Here is a 20,130-nt window from a genome sequence, read left to right as displayed (position 1 = left end):
AATAAATTTCAAATGAAAATTAATTACATTCACAGAAATAGAGTAATTTGGATTTTTAAGTGGATTTGGATTAAGTGAAGCTTCGAGTAATTGTATTTTGCGAATATTCGACTTACAAACAGTTTAGTCGAATTATTTCACAACGCAACATGCATATGACATTCCCTCGGAATTGTTTTAATTTTAATTCCAATTTACCTCTAAATTTAACATCGATGTTTCTTTGCACAATTGATAATGTTGATAGATATTAACGCAGGAAGCATTTGTTTAATATACAAAATACCAATTAAAATAGATAATTATTTCATTTGATAGTTAAATAATAAAACAATTCGAAGAGAAATCACTTGCTTATAATGCAATTCGTCGAATTATTCGCTGTTTAATGTATAATTATTTCGAAATAATACCTGGCCAAAGAATTGGATACCTATCATTTTAATAATCATTTTTTCCAATATTTCATGTAAATAAAACCGAAGCCTATTCCATAACAGTATTGAAACGCAATTGTTTACTATGAGACTGGAATATCGAAGTGGAGATCGATCGGAGGTGTAAGTATTTATTTAATTAATGGAACGACGGATTAACCGGGAAATTGAATTTGGATGATTCAACAGAGAAGGTGCGAGGAACGTTTGGATGCACGGCATTCATGAATGCGTATGTGAACTTTTTGAAGTAAATAGTTGTTCAGGAACTCGCTTTCAGAGGATTATTAATCGTCTAATTTGTTGGGAAAACTGGAATTCGTGATTGTGCTTATGCAGTCATTGGAAATTCTACTTTATATTTAAATCTATCGGATGCCGAGATTAAAATATTTGCAAATATGAAAATATCGATGTGAAATAATCAATGTAAAATGATATGAAATAATTAATGGAATATATTTGCAATAGAATGTTCCTGCTGGTATCGTTACCTTAAAATTATCTTCGATTTTCGAAACGCAATAATCAAATTTCAAATTCCAATTAGTTAGAATTTCTTATAAATTAGCAAATTTATAAGAAATTCTTGAAATTTGAAATTAAATTTGAAATTATAATATCTTACGGCTAGCATCCGATTACATGTTTCGAATTCGTACGTTTATGTTACGATAATTATTCTTTGGACCTCAACTTAATTTCAAACCTGAACTAATCGTAAACTATCCTTGAAAGTGAAATCTGCAAAATTTTTGATGACTATCGTATGATGAAAGTATCCTAATAATACATAAACATAAAGTCCCAATATTATTTCACAATATGTAATTCTCGACTTTACTTTTGCTTTTAAATAGCCTCAAATTCTTATCATATGTATCTTAACTATATGAATTATAGTCTTGATGAATAACAATTAAAAACACGAGATATTTCAATCGTAGATATTTCAATATAAATACATACGATCAAATATTAGACCATTCCAAGCGTCTAGCAACGAAATGTCAGTCGCCGTTTTTCAATCGAAAAAGAACATACGAGTAGATGCTTGTCTTAAAACACGTGAATCTATGTAACAGGGAAAATTTGAAGAAGAAAAAAGAGCTGCATCTCACCTGTTGCACGGAATATGTATACTTACCTACCGTGGGCCACGATTCTTCTTAACGTCACGACTTATCGAACGCAAACGATCATCCATGGAGCATTTTTCTCGGATACGAGACGCTTTAACTTAACGGATGCTAGGCGACCGATCACTATCGATTTCCCTCGGCTATCGGTGGTTGCTCGAAACATGAACGAGCTGCTCTACCCATGTTGCTTTCCAATTTTAATCCGCAGCGGAGGAACTGCGTCACCTGTTGCGTTCGATGCGTCATAACGGGTCACTGCATAAGTGAAAGCAAATAGCGCCCCGATAATCGTGATAGCATTTTTTAACGTTATTTATGGATACTATCATTTAGAATTAATATTGAAGCTTATTTTATCTAGAAATTTAATCCTTGAGCAAAATCACTCGTCCCTTTTCTATGTTGATTAAATGGTTACCATTATTTCGAATTGATTTAGAAGAATACTTCATCTAGAAATGCAATTTCTCAGTAGAATCATCCCTTCCTTTTCTACGAACCATTAAAATTATCGTTCGATATTGAAAATATTTGATTAAGAAATACAATCGAGTAAGATCATCCTCTTGTTTCCGTGGTAATTAATGGTTACCATTGTTTGGACTTAGTTTGTAGAATATGGTATTTAGAAATAGGATCCTTGAGCGAAATAACCCCTCAGGCTTCTATGGTAATTAATGGTTACAAGCAGGATTATTTCAGCGAGCACAACTTCAGGTGCATCTCTTCGTTGTATTACTTTAATTGGCTTGTAAAGTAATTAGCATTCTCGCATAGTATAATATTCAATCGAATCAAAGTGAATCGTAAGTATGATATATAACAATAATAGGGAAGATTTTCGACGCTTCGTTGATTCGTTACTTGTAGAAAATTTATAGCGTACAACCAACGATAAGTTCCCGGTGTTACGAATGCGGGAAAAAAGTCAAGAACGCATATTTTTGGGATCAGGGTGCTAAAGGAAAGTTTATGGCTATCCAAAGTTTTACGTCCGCGCGATCGAACGTTTTTTTTCTAGGAATGGCTGCGTACTTGCTCCGAATTGAGTGAAGATAATCGTAAAACAGAGCGTGTACGTGATATGGAAAATACGAGCGTAGGACGATAGTCGACTGGAATTGTGACTGGATCGTGACGGGCATCGTTTTCTTCTATTGAATTTTTATATCCGAGAATTATCTTAACATATTTATTCATTCAAGCGAATCGATGGGTGAGCATTTTTTAAAAATCCATGCGACGACTTACAAGTGAAATTGTTGCGTTACTGCGATATATATGTATATATAACATCGTAAGAAACCGGAATATAAAAAATGGCTTGAGAAGAGAAATGTAAATTCTCGTTGCAGAGAAAGGGATGAAAAGGGATATGTTTCTATATACTTCCTCGCTTTTTAGCCTTTGTTTCTGTTGAGGTTATTCAGTATATAAAGAGAGAAAAACGCGTGGATGAAGTGTAAGATACAAAGTATATATTTGACTTAATAATGAAATACAGGAATACAATTTGAGCTGGTCCAGATCCGCGCGCTAGCAGTGTTACTTTATGACTGAAAACCCCGAAGCCAACGTCGCCTGTCTACAGTTTATGGTCTGCCTCCCTGCTATTCTTTTGTCTATGTGCTGTCGATGGCTTCAGCGCTTGAGAAAGCTAAAAAGACCAGATGTGGAGTTTTCCTAGAAGTGGTGACCACTTCAACAGTTTCACAACCTAATCCTAATCCTAATCCATAAACGAGTAAACGTTTTTAGTCTACCAACACATTTAGCCTAACTGACAAAGTTAACTTTTTGATTTAATCAAGAAATCTGGCTCGGTCCGTGTCATTGGAAGTTCTATGATCGTTTTCATTTCTTTGTTTCAAGCTTCTTCCTCTTTTCTGGTTATATTGAGATACTTTTTCTTACGAGGAAGGCTAAATATAAAGGCGACAACCTTTTATACACGTACGTAACTTATAATGGATCTATTTTTGCCTAAACAAATATTTTCCATATACTGGACATTTTCCGTTCATTATCAGAGTCTGATGTCATCAGGATATATTACAGAATATCATTCTTGGCTCATTAGTCCGGATCCTGTTTTCTACTTTTAATTTAAATTATTGCTCGTCTTCTACGGAAAACATTTCTGCTTCGGGATATCGTATGATCGACCTTCCGATAATTTCTCCTTAGTAATTGATCCTGAAGATATCGACATTATGCGTTCGAAGAAATCTTGGTAAATGGCGAGGTCACTGTTCGCGTCTTATGAACGTTGATCAAGTTCATTGGATCGTTATTACACTTGGAATTATTCAAACGCAAAATTAAATTCTTCAAGCCTTCGAAAACTGCAACTTTCGTCCAATGATATCTGGAACCTTCCTCGAATCGCATCTCGAATGAACATTCTAACATTCCACGCTTCGTTTTTGAAATTTTATGATATCATACCGTTGAACGATTAATCTCAAGCAGGACTGTTTGATTAATATATCGTTCATTTATTTGTCTGCTTTCGTGAGCACAACATTTTTCAATATTGAATCTGTGGCAAAAGAAATGGGCAAAAGCATCGAGTTACGACAAATTATCAATAAGGGTAAATTATGAATAATTAATTATGATGAAAGATCCGTAGAAAGGCAAAGATTGATAAAAAACATTTTATTATATAATTTACGATAAATTAAATCTTTCGGAGCTTCCTACTAGAATTTTAGAACTTCAATGATATATCAGAATTTGCCCCAGCTGAATCGTTCGGTGGTCCGACTAATTACTGTTATGATTTCATGCCGAAAACTGGTTGTGTTTTAGAATTATTATACCGTAACGCACAGTGATCAGAATCACTGTGGAACAGGATACGCAGTTTATTTACCAGCTAAGGCTGACAAAAATTACAGAGGAAGGAAGATAGTCTTATTCTTCCTTTGACTGCAATAATTCCAGCTCTACGATGATCGATCGAAGACTCGAAAAATCATATAGTACGCGGTCAAAGATCATCTTAGATTTTACTAATCATGATTTCGATCTCGATCGATATTTTTTCGGTAAGTTGCCAACGATCCCATGAAAATCGTGTTACCTAATACGCTATTACACGATGGATTAGAAGTTAATGTCAATTTCAATTTTATCTTATCGCTGCTTAACTCATTCGTGTGGCGAGATGCATTGGGTTGGCAATTGATTACGGATTTTATCACTAGGTGGTATTGACAAAATCCGCAATCACTAACCAACCTAATAGTTTAAAAACCGTGAAGTTTCGAAAACAAATCTCATAGTAATCTATGGAAAGCACGCGTCTCTAGAGTCTTGAAATGTAGAAATGAGCAGTACACCAAAACTGTTTGTTAACGTATAGTATAATTAATTACGTACGATCCATTTTGTTCTGTTGAGATAAACACCGCGACATTTCACGGACTTGGTTTGTACGAAGGTGCACTGTTGTAAAAAACACGTTTGCCAAGAAAAGACACTTTTCAAACTACAATTACAGGTCCATTTTGTATATGTGTCGTACGTACATCTTTATGAAATTCTAACTCAATAAAGGGAACACTGAATAGATTGTTTTATCGTACATGATATAAAGCCTAAATCCGAAACTTTGTGTTTCCGAAAGCTTTCCTTACTGATTACTATGAAACTTCAATTTGCGTTAACCATTTTTTCAAGATTTTTCACGAAGTCACACTACGCTTTTGGTATCTTCTATAACGAATAAATACGACAAAGTGGAAGTCGACTTTGAAAAGGTAAGTGGAAAGCACCGATGTAGCTCCTTTGTTGCCTCTGTTAGAAAATTTAGATTGGAATAGTCGTGTAAAATATGTATAATACGATGCCCTTTGTACACGTGGGTCGTTCAAAAAGATAATATGCTGAAAATGCTAAACTTTGATGTTGATGTCTCGAACGATATTTCATTCTATGAAACTCGCACACTGCGGACGTTAAAACTTGAAGCGAAAAGAAGCTATAGAACACGGAATATATGAATTATTACTCGCCCATGCAAATCGGACGTTAATGTTTATGTGATTTGGGTTAATGTCGTTCCATGGGCCAATGTACACAGTAAGAATGTCACCTGTTTTGGCCATAACAGAAATTTCTGCTATCTCCTGTTAAACACGATTCGTTATAAATTCCTGAATACAAATTCCAGTTTTACCAGATATTTAGCAACACCTGCTAGAGAATGTGGCAAGATGAAACCACATCGTTTGGTGCATCGATACCGATACGCGTACAAAACCTGCGCCAAACTCAAAGTGACTCGCGTGGATGATGTTCTCTGATCGATTTAACACAGTAAGAGAAATATTGAAAATTATACAAATTTTTTATACAAAATATTATTTGCAGGTTATCGTAGATCACTTAAAAATCATCCGACCAACTTTCAGATTCTATTTCGCGGAATCCACGTTTGAGATGAATTATGGATCGTTGAAAGATCGTGAAACGAGACTTTGAAACAGCTTTGCTCTGTACTTAATATGCACAGCATAAATCACGAGTCCACGCGTCGCTGACCACAACAGAGAGTAAAAATGGCGTGGAAACGAGAACGAATTTTAATTAACCGGTCACAACATAGCTTTCGGCGAAAACCAATTAACGGCGAGCTGTATTTACGCCGTCAGCCAGGACAAACCATATGTTCTGATCACAAATCGTTGAATAATTAATTACGCGTGGAAAATATTGTGTTTCAATGAAAGGTGCGCCGTATATCGGATCGTTCTACTGAATTTTCAATAATCAGGGACTTTCAGTACGTGAAACGAAGCTGCTAATTGTTTTGTATCGTATCGACAAATAGTCGCCTGTTCGATTACGTGATCTGGATAATATCGATGAATTTCCAACGATTCTATTTTTTTTTTGACGAGTGTTTGTTTAGTTCTCTTCTGTTTCGTATCGTTTATATAATAATATCAAGATCTCCGATTCATCTTTTTTCTCTTTCCTTTTAGCGAATTACGAGCTTATTATTTTGTACCGCTTTTACATACATTGCTTTGATTATTATTTCCGACTTTTATTTCTGACTTTCATCAGATACGTTCTATTGCTTTGTCGAACGAAGTGTCACTTTGAATCAACAGAATAAGTAAAAATGTCTTTTCCTTATTACCAATTAAGCTTTTCCTCTGTGCTCATAATTGGCGATAATTCAGCTTCAATATACCGCAGTTCCTTGCGTAGCTGTTTTTGCTTGCTTGTTTGTTTGTTTGTTTCTATTGAAAACTAAGATCTGTTTTGCTTTGATCAATTCATGGAGAACACGTGCTATTGTGGTTTACTGATCTAGTTCTTTGTTGATCGTGCAAATAGGTTTCTAGCAGATGTTTATCGTCATTTAAGAGAATTTTAAGCACTCGTGTTGCTTGGTGCGACTTCCTTTTTTTTTCTTTTGCTGTCTTTTCGGAGATCGAGGAATCAACGCGCGTTGATGGCTTTAAACGATAAGATATTACAATATGTAGATATGGGATTTATTGTGCTGAAAGCAGAATGACGAAAGGTTCTGTAGCTTCGTAGTGCCATTTCGAATTTCTTAGGAGATAGCAGTTATATTTTAATGTTAATGTAAATAATCGGGTAATTTATTATTCGTAGGAATAAATTTGAAATATTATTCGTGCGAAAGTTACTGAAATTATACTAAATTATACAATTATTGTATAAAACCTAAATATTTCTACCAAATAGAATTTGCAGGAATTACAAATAAAGCGGAATTTTCGCGAGCGAATCTTTGCTTCGTAGAAAAAAGCTTTCGTAAAATTACTTTCTATTTCGACCAGAGAAAAATACTTTTGGCTTGGCAAATCTGGACAGATGTTCCTGCAGTTTTTCGTCCATGCGACGATAATTTACACGTCAATAGACGGTTGTTGCTGTAACAACAGGCGAACGTGCGAAAGGAGCTGCATTCTGATTTTAGACGCGGGCAGCTTGCCAATAATTATAATGCATCGAGCTTTTCAATCGGGCGGAAGCCCGCGGGACCGGCTGCGTCTTGCAATGGATAAATCTGTTCGTGATCGCCAGAAGCGCAATTAAACGTTCTTGGTATCACACGCAATTAACACGAAATGTTTTAATTCGACTGAAATTTGTCGCCAGTTCGCCTTGAAAACGGTAGATTTACATATTCCACGATGATTAACTGTGCAAAATTATTCACACGGTCGAACATTTCTTCACGACGCGATCATATCGTATTGTAATAATATAAATTTTTTAGAAAGAATTTTGTCGATGAAGATAATATGAATAACACGATGGTCGGATGATCTTTGACGAATTTTTGAATTTTAAGATTACTTGTATTTTAGAGTAATTCTCCTAAGTGATAAAATAATAATATTGGAATAGATAGAATAAATCTTGTAACAGAAATTCGAAATATTTTTAACGAAAGTAATAGAAACTTCGTGAGTCAGTAAAAATTTCCATGGAATGATTTATCAGGCAGAAATAAAAACGACGAAGCGTCAGAAACCACGTAGCGTATAACGAAGCAACAAGGAGTTGATAATTCGTTTTGAAGTTTGAAAACAATTGCTTGTTTCCTATTCTGTTCGACAAAATTCTCGACGCGTGTGCTAAAGGGACGAGCCCCGATTGTTCCCACGAAACGATCTGTTATTAAATTACACGTGACGTAGTGGCAATGGACAATGTATGAAATCAGAGAATCGAAATGCAGAATGATGTGATTCTCTCTCTCTTTCTTGCATTTTCCAATAAAATATTCAACGGAGCTTGAAGTACTCAAAGAAGAAAAAGAGTAAGAAGAAACGTAAAAAGAACATTCGGAAAAACACGGAATAAATTAGAACTGTTGAGGAACGGTTAAAAAATTTCGATGCAATAAGAAAATAGGAAAAGAAGAATGGATTCATGCATTTTTTCGAAGAAAGTTGTTCATCTTAATTTTTTATTTATATTCGTTGTTTAAACTTAGTTTCGATGAAATGATCGAAGATAAGTGGAACTATATCTGAAGACAAGTAGCATGACTTCGTCGTATAACACCGTGTCAGGCTATCTTTTAACTCTGATACATTTATTACGAGCGAAAAATTATCGTTATTTTTTCGATGCCAGTTTTATTTTGTCAAACCGAACAAGTTGAACAAAGATAAAGTTAATTCAAAACGTGTAACATAGCATTAAAAGGTAGAAATACGAAGAATAAGTATATGTTTCGGTGATTTGTCAAGACTGTGCTGTCTTCAATGATTTCTGACCAATTAATCTGTCGCTATCTCTCGTTTTGTACAGACTTTCAAGCAACAAAATTCTTTCGATATCGAAATGATTATAATAATCTGAAATTTTATAGTTACTGCAATAAAATAAATACATTAATTATCGTTGACCTTTTAAAAAATTTAATTAAGAAATTAGAATAACGCAGGGAAATGCCAATATTACTGCATAATTTCAGTATTACATAATAAATATTTGAAATTTATTGGCTGTTATTTTTTTCAAAAGCCAATTTATAGTAAAATTGTGACTTTGATGCAACATCTTCTTACCAGCTTAAACGTAAAAAGATTGTATGCTATACTTTTGTCTTACGTTCATGTTCAACCTATTTTTGTATTATGTTTTATGAATGATTAAATTCTCAAGCTCGGTTTACCAGAAAACGAAATGTTGTACGACAAAATTTTATTACTGATTTTAAATGTATTCTTTTCACGTGAAGTTAATTCTATCACGAATACTGAGATATTCCGAATGTGTTTTTTAGTGACGATCCCTCGAAGAAATCCTTCAATTCGAATCAAAAAGTTTGATAACATAAGGGAAAAGCTTTTGTCGTTTTATATCGGTTTCTTCGATCTCTTCGATTCGTAATGTTCTGGATGGCGGAAAATCTCAGTGACAAGAAGAAGGTAGAAGAAACCCGATTGTGCGTGTAAATAGTTTGCTGTTGAACTTTAAAAAGGTCGCCACGCTACATAAAGGAAAGGTGAAAGTTACATGATGGAGATTCCGATTTTTCAAACTTCCGCTCAGCTTCTCAATGGAGCGGAAATAATTTCCAATCGGGTGAGTTCCATGCAAATTTCGAAATTCGTCGAAGTCGTTAATACGAGAGTTGGAAAAGAGAATTTTGAAGACTAGGAGGAAAGAAAAAATCGGGGAACATTGACAAGAATAATCTTACATTTTCGATCGAAAATTCGAGGGCCGAATGGAATTTTTAAAATGACGGCAATTGTTGGGAGCAATTTTTGACCTATTGTGATTAAAGACTTGAATTTTTATGGCAACAGAAATCTACGCGCGATTTTCATCATGCAGAAATTAAAAATTTGGGTCTTGAATTCCAAAGAATTCCAGAGTTAAATTTTCCATAGTTAATTGTAGATATAATACTTATCCAAAAGTTGTTAAGTATAGGAATGAAATAGGGAATCAAGGAAATAACGAAAGAGACAATTTTAAACAATAATAATAATATGCACATTAAATATAAATTTTAAGTATAATCAAATTTAGTGTGTTATAAAATATTTATAGAATCTATGGAAAATTCACTATAGAGATATACTGAAAGAGTATGACTATACGTAAAGGAAAAGTCGATAATGCTTGATCGTTCGGTAATAATCCTTTACTCACATTTCGAAAAATATGTCTTGTGTATTATACAAACACAGGTTGACAGATTAAAAGCTCAAGAACGTCCATACATAGAACATAGAATACGAATATACATAATCTTATCTATCGATAAGATTTGATAAACGAGCAGAATTTCCATGAAGCTTCATGTGCATTTTACTTGTCTCTCAAAATGAAAAAAATCCACAAGAAAAATTCACGGCCACTTCGATACAAGATAAATATAAACGATAATCATTTGTGAAACATCTTTTCCACAGAAGCTTCGTTAATTTTATTCATCGAGTTTGATAACAGGAATACTTCGACAAATAGAAACTCCTGGAACTTATTTGATCGTTGCTAATAAATTAATTTTTCGAAACCAGTCACTAATCAAATTCTCATATCCATAATACATTCTTGTGTACATAAAATATTCTAACAAAGTTCGATCACCTCAGAAGAACTAAAACCTGTATATATTTTTTTAAAAGGCAATAAATAAATTTCTCGAATTCGATCGCTTATAAAACCTTTCCTCACCTCGCGCATAAAATATTTCAACAAAGTTTGACCAAATGGAAAATACTACATCACTGACGAAAGACTACGATATTCTACAGAAGGTAATCAATCGATTATTTGAAAGCACTTGTTCATAAAAACATCACTTGGAAAGGCTAAGAACTATCGAAAATATTAATTAAAGACTCTTTCTCGAATCAAATAACGAGCACCGACATTTCTCTAACATGCATCCTAAATAAAAAAGGTACGAAGGAGGATAACGCAGGCTGAAGATAAGTGATAGATAGGAAATGGCGTATAGTGATCCCATTGTTGCGAATACACTTTCACCGGACAGGAAATCGAAATGCTGCCGCGTCACGCTTCCGCTGGATACCTATGATATCACAGGATAGAGGATAACAGATGAAAAAATTAGCTAGATTACGTGGAAACCGGACAAAATAGCCTATAAATTATTTTCTGATAAGAGAGCACCGCTTTCAGAGGGATGAGGATGTTACCATTATGCTTCTTTCCTAAAAAGGTAGAAATAATCTTGAACGATCATCTTTTTTCTTTTGGATACCTAATGATTAACATTTGGTAGATACAGACAAAAAGTTTCAGATCAAATTGAATATATCGAATATTCGATATATTCAATCCTATTTTATTGGGTTCCTTTTTAGATAATTGCGGTAATTTTAGGAGAAAATAATTGAAAGATCGTTTAATAAAATTTATTGCTCGATGTTACTTAGTCGTACTTACTTCGTTGATTAATAGATATTGAAAAAAGACTATTCAAATTACATTACACCATCAGATATTTGGTTTCTTAAATCCACCGCAATGCACGAAAATATCAGTTAGTTTCTTAGTCATTTTCTTTCTATATAATTACTAATGTTGGAAAATTGTTGAAATTTATTGTTCAATGATTGGTTTGTTAAATTCACCGATTAAAAGATGTTGATAAAATGATGTTCAAGTAGATTCGTTGTCTCAGTTCTTGCTTTTTTAAATTTCTCGCAATACAGGATAAATGATATGCAAATTTGTTGCTTGTTTGGCGAACGAAAATAGTCGTATGATCGAGTATGCGCAGCGTTACCAACGCCGAATCTTCCTCGATATTCATGAATTAACCTTTGGTAGTTGATTACGCAATGAATTATCATTGACCTCATTCGGATAACTAGATCTTGGATCGCGGGGGACAGCCACGAATTTTACCTGTTTCGCCTCACGAACATGTTTGAAGAAAACGAAAATATTTGCACCATCCAGACAATTATATCAATCCAAACACTTATTAATTTCTAGACAATCTTTTCGCACTGTAAAAATGTATGATTAAAATTCAGTTCTTCGACGGATTAGTAGTAACAGAATTTGCTGTAAAAGAATTTTTATAATATTCTTTACTATCAGAATTACTTTGGTAAGAAAATTGCAAAGTTATTTTAGTATTAAATTAAAATCTGATAATATCTAAAATTGTAAAAGTTTTTCGATTTGTTAATTTACTGAAACATAAATTTAATTGTACGAGCAACTTTTTACTCGGTTTATTTCTTCGAAAAGAGATCTGTAAGCTTACTCTCTTAATTGAGCTTCGATATTTGCGGAGGCTTAATTTCGACCTCCATTTGTGCAACGAATCAATTTGTGCAGCTCGTTTTGTCAATGACGGATCAATTGACAGATTATGAGACCCCTGGGTTGTGCGGGAAATCGATGATAGCGGAAGAACAAATAGATAGTTGTATACAATAACGATTGCAAGCATTTAAGAAATTCAGAGGTTTGAATTATGATCGTACTTAACGATCAATTTTCGTGATATAAATGCTCCACCAAATTCTAATGATTGGTTAAATTACAATTGTGAAATTTTTCTGCGGTTTACTATTCGACTTGTTGCCATTTATTTGAAGTTGTTCTTCAATTTTGTAAAAATATTCTATGAAAGTAGAACCAATGAAAAATTGCGTTCGAGCGTTATATGAAATAGAGTTTAGAGTTATAGATAGAATAGAAATACTACTTTAATATATAAAGTACAAATATTATTATTAAGGTAAAGAAGTCTCTGCAAATTTGTTAAAAAAACTTGTATTATTCATAGAAACAAAGTGAATCTAATATCATTCAATTAGTTTTGTATCTTTTCCTATTAGATGTATGTATTTCTATATCTTCCAGGTGACGACAGAAAGATTTGAATAAGAAATATAAAAAGATATGATGAAATAAAAAATCATTGACAATATAATTTCTCGCTAATACAGTTATTCGTCCACAATATTTTCAATTCTAGTAGAAACTCCGACCACAGCTCGATAAAGCTAACATTTCATTCTATGCAGTGACTTTAATAGTTGCCCTTTTCAGCGTGGACTACTCTAAACTGACGACATTGACGGATATAGAACATGGTTATATGTCAAGCCATTAACTGTCGAAGACAGGCGAAGGTAAAACACGTTCTATAAAGTCACGAAGACACGGAAACGCGACAGACAGGATGAATTAAAGTTCCGCTTGTCTTTGTTGACAACGTTGATCATGATCGTCCAATAGAAGTGAATCCAATTGTACGATCCGGGAGGGAAGAACAATTATAATGGCTCGATTTATCCTGTTGATTACCCTTTGATCCGTGGAACGAAACATAGCATCGATTTCATTCGTTGAAACGACGAGCAACTTCGTTTGCTTCAGGACGTTTTGTTTATCAAAGAAAGAATACGGATTGCTTACAAATAAGTATAAATATTGTTGTATTATAATATACGTGTATATTATTTCCCCGATGTTCTTCCGTTCTTGAAACAATTATCTTCTAATGAAATTCTTGCACATATTTCTCTTTTTTACACAATACTAACTCAACTAAAGTAACTAACTAAAAGTAAATTTTCAAATTGCAAGAAATTACAATCTTCGATAATTCTTCTAGAAAATGATTACACAACATATTTCTCCTTCTCTTTAGTCTTTCTTGAGTTAAATTAACAAAAGACAAACGTAAATCTTATTCTTCTTCTCACTTTCATAATAGTACCATCCTGCGTATAAAACTTCTTCTTTCCTTTGCAAATTCCGTCGATTAAGACAAAATTTTACATGCTTTTGATATAATTTGCAATAATAATAAACGCCTTTATATCGACCTTCTTCACTTTTCTATTCTGTATCGAAGTAACCACATTCCCAGCTTATCACACGACCTGGCTCGCCATTTTATGTTATTGGATACTGTCTCTAATGCTTTCGCGCGATGCATGGCGCCAGCACCAGCATCGGGATACTTGGCGAAGAAGCATTCCATTTCGTCTAAACTTGTCTGCGTGGCGAACGTCTTCGTGATTGATGGGATCAACGAACCGAGATGCCGGTCGTTCAGGGTATATCTGTCCACTAGGAACTCCCAATTGGAACGCACCCATTCCCAGACTACTGGTGTTCCTACGGGATTTTCCGACATGGCGATTAAACAACTGAGGAAGTCGTGGGCGCTAACGTATTTCTCGTCTGTGGCCGTTACGATGAATCTGCGAAGAAAATATAAAGAAAATACAATATAAAAGCCTATTATATTTCTATAAATTTATTTTCTTAGAGTACCACAGTTTGAAATTTATTTCCATAGATCTTTGTAGTTTATTTAAATTTATTTTTTTATATTTCTTTAATTTCTAACTTTCGTATAAAAATAAAACATACTGTGTGAAATTTATAAAGAAATATTTTGAGATCTTTAAAGCTACTTTTAAAAGAAGCAAGTGAGTTACTGTTCCAAAATCGAAGTGTCCTTGATCGCGGTGAGCGTACGCATCAACATCAGTTTTTCCATCCTATCGTTTTCAGCTATAAATTGTTTGAATACTACTTCCCATACTGATAAATCGCCAAAGTAATGCATTCCTAGAAGAGTACAATATACGGTTAATAAATTCAGTGTAAATATTACGTAAATGTAAAATTTCAATATCAATTGAATCTTTCTTGTGAAACGTAAATGTTGAATATTAAAATATAAAAGTTAAGATGTTTACCGTAATAACAGAAAAGATCACGGACATAAGGGTTTGCTGGAACGTATTCTATTTGATCTTGTTCAAACGCACCACAGAAATATTTTATGAATATTCGTTCGGTTGCGATACAACAATCTATGTGTTCCACAGCGAGGGCGAATTCCAAGATTGTCTTTTGAAGTCTTCTACGTGAATCAAAGTAAAATTCGAAAGAATGTAAAAATAGTGATAAAAATAAAAATTAAAAAATAACGACTACTTGTTTCAGAACAAAGAATTTTTACCTACATATCTGCATAACTTTTGCTTTTAGTGTCTGTTACTTCCTTCAATTCCCATCCTATTTCACGGTACGTGTTGTCTACCAAGTCTCCCGCATATCTCTACAAAACAATTTAGCGAAATGATAAAATCACTTCGTTTCACAATTCTACGAAACAACACGGTCTGGTTGGGCCTAGATAAAATCGTAAATACTTGAAAAAATATAGAAATGAAATTAATTGTTCTTTTACCCTGAATGCCTTCGAGAAAATCCTCCCATCGTTCAAGAGAGTATAAATGTACATTAACTTCGAGGAAGCCACGCACCATGGAATAGGGTGTTTTTCTCGTTTCAGGTACTTCATCATATTCATAACCAGAATATAATCGAGTTGCCCAGTGTAGGCTAAACTGAACGCGTCTTCCAGAAGATGCGCTCTATCAAACGCCGACAATGTCTAAGAATACGACAAGAATTTAATTAATTGATTATTTAATTAATTATCAAGAATTGAATAAATGACCAGAATATATTACATGTTTTACCTCATGTTGGCATCGAAGAATATTGTAAAGAGTATTCCACTCTTTTTCTTCATAGTTAACACGATAATATCCGACTTCGTGTGCGTTGAACTTGATCCACTCAACTGGGTCGTCCAATTCAATCACCACTGCAAAATTCATATAATTAGATGATACTTACATTGTTGAAAAAATACATGAAATTTCCGAATTATACTAGGTGTAAAATAATATTTACGATCTTTGGCATCTTTATCGAACCATACAAGAGTAGGTGTGGATATCTTGTTGGTGATGTAAGTAATAGGAATAGTCCATCTGTACCTTAAACAAAAAAGATAATCTTTCTTTATTTTTTTTTAAATCTATTTTGACTGAATTTATTATGTTACCTGTATTCAGATTCCGATGGATCACAGTCAGCATCCGGATCGTTCAAGAATCGTTTCTGCGTCAATATATATTTATTACCAGATTTCTTCACGTTCACCACCGGAAATCCTTTCTGTCTGGTCCACGTATCTGTTATAGCTGTCACGTTCAAGTTATCCAGCGAGCATTCTTGTAATATTTTGAAGAGATAAGCGGCCTCCGGGTTTTGGTACATAAGTTTCTTTAGATCTAAGTAATTTTCATTTTCGAAAATTGTTGGTTTTATGGAATTCTCCATCATTCTAATTAACGAGAACATCTTGAAAATAAAGGAACAATATACATGTAAAATGTGGAGTATAAAAATCAAATATTTTTCCACGATAAAGTTACCTTTTTGTAAGATATTTCATCGAATATTGCAGTTACTTCGTCGATGTTGTTAACAGTTTGAACGATAGGGTGCGAGCTCAGTTCCGCGTCGGTTGCAAGAGCAGAATGCATTTGTTCGACTAAGAACAGATCCGTCTGTAAATAAATTTATTCAATAATATTACGTATTGATTTAACCAATATTCTATTGATATGTCGATTCTTTTCAAGTAAAATAATTCCTTCTAAGTACATCTTTTAATTAAGAAGCAGAAACAACTTTGTAATGAAATTATCAATAAAAATAATTAATTAATTAGATAATCTAAGAAAAAGTGAGTCGAAATAGCTATAAAGTGAATAACTAACGACTTGGCAACCAGGAAGAATTGCATCTTCTGTGACCTTATGCTTCAGAAAAAAAGCAAAACCTTTGCTTAGCCATAAGTCATCCCACCAGGACATAGTAACTGAATTAATAAGAACGTTTTAATCCTTTTGAAAATAAATTTTCTTCTTATTACCACAATAACTAACTGCATTTACCTAAATTTCCATACCACACGTGTGGGAGTTTATGATTGATTGTGCAATCATCTTTCATCTTTGTATCAAACCAATCCCCAAAATATCTGGAAAATTAAATTAAAATTCTAAATTTTAAAAATATTCAGCCAGTCAATTTCTGATTATATTTAGTGTGAAACATTTAATGTAAAATGTGAAATGTGTAAAAAAAAAGAAAACAAAGAAATTGATATTCAGTTTCAAACTTTTCTTTTGACTATTTTGAATTATTTGAATTTTCGAAACTTTCTTTACTCTAAAATCTAAAGAAACAGAAAACGTTCGTTATGAAATTTGAATGATCTTGAAATCAATTTATTTCTCATTGATGATATCCCTGACACTTACCTAACTTTTCCATAGGATAATCAATGCGAAACAAATTAATATTGTACTTCATGGTTCTCGTGACTGCACCAAAAGCAACTTTGGTCTTATTTCATTTAGCATACGTTGTGTATACGTTAATGGGGAATTGGCAATCATTCAGGCCCTTCACCTTTTTGTGAAGAACATGAACTTACCGATTAAGAGGCAGATTAAGTATATCGGATATCGGCATGCCTTGTTCAAAAGTCATCGATGTCATTTCTTGCAAATGGGGATACATTTGAATGCTAAAAAGTATAATAAATAATTAATATTTAGAATAAATATTTTTAATTATTTGTAATATAACAATGAAAATTATGCTGAAATAAAATTATGCAATTCATTGATGAATATGATCAATGTTGATGGTGCACCATATACGAGGGATTTGTTGTTGTGTTGTTGTTGTTGTTGTTGTTGGTGGTGGTGGTGGTGGTTATGGATGCGTACATGAAACTTCTCCAAAAATGCACTACGTGTAGTCTATTGATTTAGTAATAACCAACAAAAGGGAACAAAACTCATACGGGAGTAAACTCATTGTTATTATAATATAAAAAGAATTCTCATTGCTGAAAACATTACGGCACAGTTTTCAGCGCCACTAGAACTGCGTCTCGACATCTTTGTTGTCATTCGAGCGCATGCGTCGCCGAGGAGTGGATCTGAATGTTTATTTCACCTGGAACATCACGTGTTCGTTGCAATTTCTCTTTTTGTAATATAGCAAGAAAGAATCGTGAAACAATTTTCTATGTATTAACTACGATATGATTATCGATATTGCATTTTTCAAAGATGATCGAAGAAATAAGTTTAGGCGGGAGATTTGAAATAGAATTCCAGCTCGAGAAAATATGTGGTAGGAAAGAACGTTCTTGGTAGATTTCCAATAGTTAATATATTGTTAGGAAACAGTCATTTATATAAATTTTGTTAAGATATCAACGTTGTTCACTATTTTTTATCGATAGTTTGAACCTGTGAGAGAAGTTATTTTTTATTATTTATTAAGAGTGGAACCACATTTTTGGAGTAGTTTTGTGAAACCAGTTTCAGGACAAATATATTGTCGTTTAGTTAATTAATAATTTATAAAAATCCAGTTCTGACATGTGACATTTAGTTCAATAGAAGGAATACATTGCAAACAGGTTCATTTAATCATTCATTTATTCAACTTTAATTTCTTCGTTTCATTTAAATATGTAATTTTAATAAATTTAATTCAAATCAATCTCAGAATCTATTCCTCTATTTTTCACAAATAATTAACACTTTCCTTAAATTTCGAATCCGTTAAGTACTAACGTTTATTACATTATTATGACACGAGCGACAACGACCGGAACAAATATTCAAACAGATACGGAACGAACGTGGATAACCAGTAAATGCAGCGAAGCTGGGAAACTCGACCAGACTGGAATGAAATGAAATGAACGCACGGTTCCATATCTGCACAACACTGAAACAAGTAAACTGACAACACTGAATGAGTTTATAACAGTTATTGAACCAGTTTTCTCTGTCTGTGAAATTGAATAATGATCAATCAAAGCTGGTTAGGTTAAACGAACCACAATAAATATTTGGTAATGAAAATTTTCCTCGAACCATCGATAACGATCGTCGAGATTAGGCATTTAATTGACCATCAAGTAATTATTCTATCATTCTACTATTAAAAAACAATCCAATTACCTTTGATTTCCGGTGAACGCTTCCTCTACGACGATCAACAGCAAATTTCGCGATAATTTCGACTTTTGATGTGACTCTAAACGAAACTCGAAATTTTCATCAGTTTCACGTTCTTCTTACTTTGGGCTCCAAACGTGACTAGATCTTGCTCTTAATTAAAATCAACGCCGGCACCCGGTTGAATTACGCATTAGATGAAGCAGCGACCTTGTCCACGTTATGGAAATTGTTCGCAGCTACTTGTCTCTCGTGATGCGGTTGATCCTTAAACAAATTCAACAATAAATGTATTAGCAAATTTAATAAATTCGACAAGAGCATTTGAAACGTTTCTTAATAGAGAAGTTTCTGCTGGAAATTGGAAAGATTTCGAATTGTGTGTTTTTCTTTGGTTTCCTTCGACGTTGCTGACATTCTATTGAATTAGTCGAGCGTGAAATCTGTGAAGGAATGTAAACAGAGTAAGTAGAGTAAAACGACACACGAAAGTATTTAGAAATTTATAGGGAAGCTTTCATGAATGATATTTATAGAAAAAACATTTTGAAACTTTATAACGAGATATGACACGCTGTAATACCAATACTAGATAAGTGGGAATAAATGAAACGAATATTAAGACGACGTGTTTCTAACACTGCTTCACAGACTAATTACTTTATCTTCAGTCGCAGTTTCTCACTGTCCATCGAAGTAGGACAAAGGAATTCGTCAAATGCAAATTCGATACATGTAAATTTCACGATAATCACCTTCAAGACAAATGCTATGACAAAACGTGTTTGCAAACTGGGAACACTGAGTACACGAGGAAAAAGTTTGCATAAGAAATCCGTAGAGCAAATAAACTAGGCATTGGGATAGTATTAGACCATCCCATATGTACTTAACCATGTGAAGAGGTTTCTGTGTAAACTAAATTCGAAACAATGTAATTCGTTACGATAAGAGGTTTATGGAAAAAGAGTAAAAACAGCACGTGAATCAACGTATGTTAGATCGATAGGTAGAAAAACGAGGATTTTCCTAATTCGGTATCCGATATTAAACGTTGCATAGGTGACAAAAAACATGCGTATTTCTACGGATAACAATAATTTATTTATAAATACACTGAAAATTGTCAATATTGTCCACAGTAAAGCTTACATACGCAACGAAAAC

General features: G+C 33.5%; 1 protein-coding gene across 12 annotated transcripts; it reads right to left on the bottom strand.

The window, feature by feature from the left end:
- Positions 1–11,468: 11,468 nt before the first annotated feature.
- Positions 11,469–19,522, bottom strand: LOC126914673 (glutamyl aminopeptidase-like). Of its 12 annotated transcripts, none has more exons than XM_050718910.1 (14): positions 18,967–19,522; positions 18,642–18,744; positions 17,415–17,507; positions 16,870–16,955; positions 16,693–16,793; positions 16,345–16,479; positions 15,972–16,270; positions 15,818–15,897; positions 15,601–15,728; positions 15,306–15,512; positions 15,079–15,173; positions 14,809–14,975; positions 14,545–14,677; positions 11,469–14,304 (listed from the first exon to the last, which is right to left on the bottom strand). In XM_050718910.1, the coding sequence occupies exons 2-14, from the start codon at positions 18,716–18,718 to the stop codon at positions 13,929–13,931; spliced, it is 1,977 nt and encodes a 658-aa protein (XP_050574867.1). In that variant the 5' UTR covers positions 18,719–18,744; positions 18,967–19,522; the 3' UTR covers positions 11,469–13,928. The 12 variants fall into 12 exon arrangements, with proteins under 12 accessions (XP_050574867.1, XP_050574866.1, XP_050574875.1 ...); XM_050718909.1 differs by having other exon boundaries at positions 15,818–15,903; positions 18,967–19,517; XM_050718918.1 differs by lacking the exons at positions 18,642–18,744; positions 18,967–19,522 and adding exons at positions 17,239–17,301; positions 17,637–17,944 and having other exon boundaries at positions 15,818–15,903.
- Positions 19,523–20,130: the final 608 nt, after the last annotated feature.

The sequence above is a fragment of the Bombus affinis genome, chromosome 3 (genome assembly GCF_024516045.1).
Source record: "Bombus affinis isolate iyBomAffi1 chromosome 3, iyBomAffi1.2, whole genome shotgun sequence".
Classification (NCBI taxonomy): Eukaryota; Metazoa; Arthropoda; class Insecta; order Hymenoptera; family Apidae; genus Bombus; species Bombus affinis.
Note: the sequence above shows the minus strand (reverse complement) of the source record. Positions and strands in the feature narration are given on the sequence as shown.

Excerpts from the sequence above, each read along its gene's own strand:
- LOC126914673 (XM_050718909.1), bottom strand. The coding sequence starts at position 18,718 with ATGGAACCGTGCGTTCATTTCATTTCATTCCAGTCTGGTCGAGTTTCC. Across the intron at positions 16,271-16,344 it reads ATGAAATATCTTACAAAAAG|ATGTTCTCGTTAATTAGAAT; the intron begins GTAACTTTATCG and ends TTTATTTTCAAG. Across the intron at positions 14,305-14,544 it reads GACACTTCGATTTTGGAACA|ATTCATCGTAACGGCCACAG; the intron begins GTAACTCACTTG and ends TTTTCTTCGCAG.